This window comes from Numida meleagris, chromosome 25 (genome assembly GCF_002078875.1).
Source record: "Numida meleagris isolate 19003 breed g44 Domestic line chromosome 25, NumMel1.0, whole genome shotgun sequence".
In the NCBI taxonomy this organism is placed as follows: Eukaryota; Metazoa; Chordata; class Aves; order Galliformes; family Numididae; genus Numida; species Numida meleagris.
Window position 1 is genome coordinate 1744518 of NC_034433.1, and position 7374 is coordinate 1751891.

At 55.1% G+C, this 7374-nt stretch overlaps 1 protein-coding gene across 2 annotated transcripts in view; it reads left to right on the plus strand.

Moving 5' to 3' along the window:
• The window catches only part of PI16 (peptidase inhibitor 16), a 10124-nt gene continuing 2894 nt past the window's right edge, over nucleotides 145-7374 (plus strand). For both annotated transcript variants that reach the window (XM_021376946.1, XM_021376947.1), the window contains exons 1-5: nucleotides 145-1476; nucleotides 2493-2738; nucleotides 4577-4795; nucleotides 5288-5397; nucleotides 6174-6262. In XM_021376946.1, coding sequence (XP_021232621.1) covers nucleotides 1471-1476; nucleotides 2493-2738; nucleotides 4577-4795; nucleotides 5288-5397; nucleotides 6174-6262 — 670 coding nt within the window. In that variant the 5' untranslated portion in view covers nucleotides 145-1470. The remainder of the gene's footprint in view (nucleotides 1477-2492; nucleotides 2739-4576; nucleotides 4796-5287; nucleotides 5398-6173; nucleotides 6263-7374) is intronic.

Below are 7374 nucleotides of genomic sequence, written 5' to 3' on the forward strand. Positions count from 1 at the left end.
TTTGTACATACTCGGGGGGGGGGGGGAAAAAAAGGTCTGTAAAGCGTGTAAATAAATGAGATTTGTACGTAGAGGAGAATAAAACAAAAAAAGTTTTTACTTTTTGCAATGAACTGCGAGTGTTCGTGCCCCTCTTCCCCCCTTTCCTCGTTTTCGTTTCTCGTGCTGTGTGTCGGCCACGCAGGGGTCGTTTCACCCTTTTGTGACTCGTCGTGGAAACGTCACTTGGAGTGAGAAAAAGTTGGAATATTTTTGTTTTGGAAACGTCACTTGGAGTGAGGAAGTTGGAATATTTTTGTTTGGAAAACGTCAAACGCTTTCGCTGCCGGTTTTAAGCTGGCTCCCCAAGCCAAGGGGCTGCAGCGGCGCTGTCTGTCTGTCCTTTTTTCCCCACTAACAATGTCTGTCGTTCCTTCACAATGCAGCTCATTTCAGCCAAACGCTGACAGAGGGGCAGAAGATGATCATCTCCAGAGCTGGAAAAAAGGCAGGCAAAGAGAGAGGACAGAAAGCTCCCGCTGCTGCCGGGATAACGTGCAAGCCTTGGTAGGCACCCAGGAAGCCACGCCGAAGGCCTTCAAGACGTGAGTCAGTAGAAATTGAGGCTGCTCTGCTTCTGCGGTGCAGATTTGGGCCTTTTTGGAGCCCACCGGTGTTGAGCTGAACCCTTTACACCCCCGTCAGGTGCAGGCATGGAGCTCCTGTCTCGTGCTGAGGCTGCTGGCTCCCAGGGGTGCTGCGGCCTGGCTGCTCCTTGAGCGAGCAGCAGGAACGCTGCATTCCTCGTGCGCTTACTAATGCCGGCTGGACACGAGCTTGTCAGCTCCAGGGTGGGGCTTGGACCTTGGGCTGTTAATCTCCACGCTTCAGACACTGGCTCTGGAAAGAGCCATGAGGGTAATGCTGGGAAGTTGGGAAATTGTGCTGCACCCCATTCGCCAGCAGCCGTGCCTGACCTTGCCAGATGCGTTGGCTCTTACTCACGTCTCCCCATGAGCCACGTGCCCTGGCTGTGACTCTTCCAGACCTGTTTTCTCCGAAAGCTCTGTGTGTCCTAAATTTTTTTAGAATCCTTTGTTGCTCTGGTAAGGTCTAGTGAGGATGCTGTAGCGCCGGGGGCTGCTTGAGGCTTGGCCCTTCATCTCTGCATCACTTTGGAAATACCAGTGGGTTCACTGAGGTCTTATCACTGCCTTGTTCTCATCTGCCAGGCCGTGGTGAGCTGCTGGGAGCTGGGTCCTGGTGTTGTCCCTTTCCAGTCGTTTCTCTGGGTCCCCAGAGATGCAGCAGAGCTACTGGGGTGTCATGTGAAGGAGATGGGTTTGCCTTGACCCAGACTCCAGGCCTGCTGTTGACCTTAGCAATAAATGTGAAGCCTGGTGAGGCGTTAGCCTCAGGCCCTGCTTGCAGAAGTCGTTGGGCTACTGAAAACACAGCAGACTCTGGACCTAATAAAGGTGAAGTTAATACATGGAGGTAAGATCCGGTGGGGCAGTAGGAGAGCAATTGCGGCAAGAGAGGAGATCAGAGCGGTCCAAAGCAGAAGGACAAATAGCAAAGCAGGGCCTGGAGAGCTGGGAGGGAAGGGGGGGAGGCAGCACCGACTGTGTGTGATGAACTTGGCTCTGCTGGCCAGAGCTGCCCCCCCCCCGCCCATTCTTCTGAACAGCCCGTGATCCCCAGAGGCAGCTCCTGGATTGGGGCTGGGACAGGAGGTGAGGGGTCTGTGCTGGGCTGTGCACCGCGGGCGGTGAAGTGTGTGACTGGGGACACTGATCCCGAGCCCTCCAGGTGTCTGGCTGTGGCTGCAGCACGGCCTGTCCCTGCAGAGCTCATGATCTGCTGTTCCAGCCAGAGCTGAAGGTGGCTCTTGACTGCTAACTCCCCTTCTGGGGGCAATTTCAGCTCTGTATGCTGTTCTTCCTCCTTCCCTCGTCCTCCTGACGGCACAGGGAAGGGACATCAACCCTCTGCTACCCCTTCCTAGAGGGATGGAGGGAGCAGGAGGCTGTTCCCCACTGCCTGCTGCTTCCCCTGGCACAACCAATGCACAGAGACAGGAGGTGGACGAGGGGAGCTCTGACTGCCAGCTGGGGAGTTCCAGCACTGCAGGCTGTTCTCAGCACTCCCATTTGCCTTCGTTTCTAGAAGCGTCCCGGTGACCAAGGAGCACCCCTGTGTAAAACAGAGCTCTGCGTTGATTTGTCAGTTGTTTGGGGCTTATTATTACTATTATTATTGTAGTTTAGGACAAAAGGTGGAAAAGGGACCACGTAACAGATGGCTGAGGTGATGTCTGATGTTTGGAGCAGCAGACTTAGGTGAAAATGCCAGTGCAGGGAATTGGGATTGATGCACAGGGTCTGCCCTGGGGAGTGGACCCTGGGAGCTCTTTGGCACGAGATGCTTCTCCATCAAGTCTGATATGTGAGATGGGTGTGTTCCATGTGGCTCTGAAACTCCTCTAATAAAGAACTACGTTTCCTCCCCAGTCTTCAAGCTGTTGGGTGTTCCTTGCTTTTGGGAGGTGCTTTAAATCTGACTGCCAGAGCTGTGGGCTGCTAAGAGCAGAAGCTGTCTGCACGATGCTGAGCTCAGGTCTTTCTCCTCTTTTCCTGCTGCTCACGGCATTGGAGCTGGGCTGGTCCCTGACTGATGAAGAAAAGAGGATCATCCTGGATGAGCACAACAAGTATCGCTCGCAGGTCTCCCCTCCCGCTGTGGATATGCTGAAGATGGTAAGTGGCTTTCACGGCAGGGAATCCCAGAGAGTGGAATGGTGCAAGCCTGACCCTTAATGCCAGCAGGAATTGGGGTTTTGTCTGGGGGAGGCAGGGCAGAAATTGCTCAGTGCTATCGATATCAGTGGAGGGGGTCCCCAAACTGCTTCTACAGGGACAAGTTTCCTTTCGCGTGTCGAGTTGACTTCGATCATTTTTGGAAGGTCCTGGGTGCGATCTGAGTCTCCTGATGCTCTGCGAGAGCAGTGCAGCTTTCACTCATGTGAAGCTCCTGGTGGGAAGGGCTGGTGTTGCCCTGAGCTGTGGTGATGAGCAGGGCCACGCAGAGGAGGAGGAATCCTGCTCCGTGTGCTGCTTTTGCCTTTGCAGGTGTTTGGGCTCCCAAATTCAAGGGTGACCTCTGGGTTGTTCGGTTTGGGTTTTCCATCGTGCTCCTGAGCACCGTGATTCCCATGGACACAGCAAGACGCAGAAAAGTCAGGGAATGTGGGCTTTGGAGCCAAGCTCTTAGGGAAAGCATGAGGGAAACCATTTCTCACGTGTCTAAAATGTGGGTCAGGGTCCTCAGGTTGGTGGCCGTTTGGGAGCAGTGGGTGCTGGGACAGCAGTGGCAGATCACTTGCTTTGGGATGGATGCTCCCCCCCGCAGGGCTGCATCGTTTCTTCATTTAATCCCATCTGCTCAAACACACGGGACCTCCTGACGCTGCAGATCAGGAGCACCACAGATGTTCAGTGTCCAGCAGCCCTGGACACCCGGTTTTCTTGTTAGAGGTGTTCCATGAGAGCACTGTTCTCGCCTTCCTCCCTGGGACGCGTGCTGCTTGTCCCCGTCTCTGACCTCACCTGCTGCTGCACCACGTTTCTGTTTGGGTCTGGTTGCTGTGGAAATTGTTAGGCAACGGGGGGATTCAGAGCCTAAAGCCATTGCTTTTAAAAGGAGGTGAATGCCGCAGGTGCAAGCCCGCTGTTTATGGAGCCCAGCTCTGTGCCAGAGGGAGACAGCGTGTGTTTCCCAAGCAGTTTCCAGCCCATTGCTCTCAGCCTGGCTTGGGGCCATGGTGGGAGGTCAGCTGGTTCTCCGTCCCCCACCCAGATATTTTGGTGCTTCCTCGCAGTGCTGCTGTTCAGGGGCTGTCCTTGTCCCCCTGACAACCCTGGTGGCCAAATGCCCTGCGACAGAGCTGTGTTCTGAGCCACTTTGTGCCCAGTGCTGGCTCTAGCCAGGAGGGTCCCCCTTAGGACCCTGTGTTTGCTGGGCTGCCTTCCAGCCTGCTGCAGGAGCAAAGCTGCTGTCTCCATCAAATGGAGCGAGGACAGCCCAAGCAGCTGCAGCACAGGGCTCCCCACTCACCTCCCTGCAAGGAATCCTCTGGGGCCTGGGGCCTCAGCTGGTGGGGGGCAGCTGCTGCTCCCAGTGCCAGAGGAGGCTCTGTGCAGCTGCCAGGGGAGATGTGTCCTGCTGCCCTCACATCCTCATCCCCACTCTTGTGTGGTGTGACCCAGGGTCCTCCTGTCTTTCCATCTGACTTACAGCTCTCCGTGCTGAGCTGAGGATGCTCTGTGCTGACATTTCAGGTGCTCCAGGCAAGGCTGGGGATCGTGCTGCTGCACTGACCCACCCCTGCTCCGTATGTTTGGTTTGTGCTGGGATGGATTGAGGAGCTCCATTCCCCGAGGACTCCTCAGAAGGCATTCAGGGCACCCACATACTGAGTAGGGATTTGAGTGTTACTCCTGAATGGGAGAACTGTGGCCAGGCAGCCCAGGAGTCCTTCTTGTGTGTGTCAGAGCCCAATGTCCCTCTCCATGTACTGACACCGTGCTCCTTGCAGAGCTGGGACACAGAGCTGGAGGCCTTTGCCCAGGCCTATGCAGAGAAGTGCATCTGGGACCACAACAAGGAGAGGGGCCGACGGGGAGAAAACCTTTTTGCCATGGCCCCAACGCTGGATCTGGAATTCGCTGTGGAGGACTGGAACGCAGAGGAGAAATTCTACAACCTGACGACTTCCACGTGTGTCTCTGGGCAGATGTGTGGCCACTACACCCAGGTACCAACCTGCTGGGGCAGAGAGGAAGGTTGGTGGGGAAGGAGCTGTATCAGAGCCCTGGGTCCTCCCAGAGCCTTTGCAAAGAGATGGGGAACCTGTGCTGGGCATCAGCCAGGAATCACTGCTAGAGGGGGACCTGGGCATGGTGCCTTTTGGATAAGGCCTCTTTTAAAATAGGTCTGCAGCTGTTTTTTGGCAACGTGGCAGAGTTGGGTGCCAGCTTGCCTCAGGCACAGATGAAGTCTGAGTGTTTCTTTGCAGCCTGAGTGAGTGGTAGGAGTGGAGAGGAGCGTAGATGGGGGTAGTGTCAGGATGGATCTATGGAGGAACCCAGACCAAAACAGAGGCAGTGATGCTACGGAGTAGAAAAGCTGTGGCCTTAGGCTGGGAAGGTGGTCCAGACAGATGCAGCTTCCAATGCCAGCGTATGGCATGTCAGCAAGGCATCTGCCTTCATCATCACCTCACCTTCACCCCTGGTCTTTGTCCTAGGTGGTCTGGGCAAGCACGCACCGCATTGGCTGTGGGTCAAAGTTTTGTGAGAAGATTGATGGCATCGAAACAGAGGACATGTACCTGCTTGTCTGCAACTATTATCCCCCGTAAGTCCCGTGCCTCCCACGATTTGGTTCATCTTAATGGGGCATCTGTGCTGGAAATGCCCTGCTGCCAGTCCCTATAGAACAGCAGGAAAAGCCTTTGAGACTTGCTCAAAAATAAAGCAATTTCAAGAATGGTCTTTGTTATCTTGGGTTGGTCACAAAGGAAGGGAGGGTTGTTTGGTGATCCTGACCCATGATTGTGATTCCTGAGTTCTGGTTCAGCTCCTGGCACAGACCAGGGAGGGAGCTCCCCAGGAAAGCTGCCCCCAGGCTGGCGCTGCAGCAGCTGAAAGTACCAACGTCACCTGCTTGCTCTGTGCCTTGTACTTCCCAATAGCAGCAGTGACAGCCTGGAGGGGCGTGGGGAAGCATGTTTTCTACCAGCAGGATGGTAAGAGGTGGGAGGAAGGCTGGGTGCCCGCCTGTGAAGCCCTGGGACTCAGCTCGGGGACCGCTCACTCCGAGATGGAGAGCAACAGCCGATCTTCTTAGGAGTGTTTAGCAGAAGGGAGACAAAAGCCTGCTTCCAAATGCCCTTTGGCTGCTCTTCTCTAAGGGGCAGTGAAGGACCCGGTCCACAGAGCAGTTCCCCTTGGTTTTAGCAATCTTGGGTTCAGGACACGGATTAAAATGTGTTGATAGCGTGTGGCAGGAGACACACTTGAATTCTGAGTTTTGTCTTGGCTGGATTATTCCAGTTGACTCAGATTCCCTCTCTGGGATGGGTGTTTTCCCTGTCCTCACATTTTCTTTTTCTTGGTGTCTTCTGCTTCCAGGGGTAACATGAAAGGCCGAAAGCCATACAGGGAAGGACCCTCTTGTTCACAGTGTCCTGAGGACAGAGTTTGTGTCAACTCCTTGTGTGGTAAGTGAAGCAAAGCCGTGCGTGTGCCTTGACAGGCTGCTGGGACTGAGAGCCCTGGGTTGAGGTCCAAGCTCTGAACCTGGACCAGCAGCTCCAGGTCTGGACCGTGAGACATCGCATGTGCTGGCAGCCCCTGAGAAAGGTCAACTGCCACCAGATGAGGAGGAACGAACAAGGGCCTCAGACTTCCCTTAGCCAGTAGTTATTGCTCCATGAGGATGCCTCATTCTTAAGGGGAAGAAGGTTGTGTAAAGGAGATGAGATTTCTCCAGGTTGGGAACTCTAGAGTGGGAGATGGCCCAGAGTGACCTAAGCAGCAGCCAGCCCCTGGCTGCTCCCTCTGCCCGTTGTTGATTTTTGCTGGCCCTGATCAGTTGAGGCCAGCTGACCCCTGTGCTAACCCATGGCACTTTTCATCTCTTACCAGAACCCACTATAGAAGAGACCACTCCACCCTCTGTGACAACCAAGGCAAGCCCATCCACCACAGCCACACCAGAACCCACTACACCAGCACCCACCACAGTCATGGCCAAGCCAGAACCCACCACCATGCCCTCAGCCACCACACCAATAACCACCACAGCCAAGGCAAAGCCCAAACCTGCTGCAACCAAGCCAGCATACACCACACCACCACTCACTGCTGCTACATCCAAGCCAAAGCCCACCATGCTAACAACCACCACTACAGCCAAACCAGCACCCACCACTCCAAAACCCACCACCACCACCACACCAAAACCCACAACCACCACTACAGCCAAGCCACAACCCACCACAACCACCACTATGGCCAAGCCAGCACCCACCACACCAAAACCCACGACCACCACCACTCCAAAACCCACAACCACCACTACAGCCAAGCCAGCACCCACCACAACCACCACTGCAGCCAAACCAGCACCCACCACACCAAAACCCACCACCACCTCACTAAAACCCACCACCACCACCACTCCAAAGCCCACAACCACCACTATGGCCAAGCCAGCACCCACCACACCAAAACCCACCACCACCACCACCACCACACCAAAACCCACCACCACCACCACACCAAAACCCACCACCACCACACCAAAACCCACCACCACCACACCAAAACC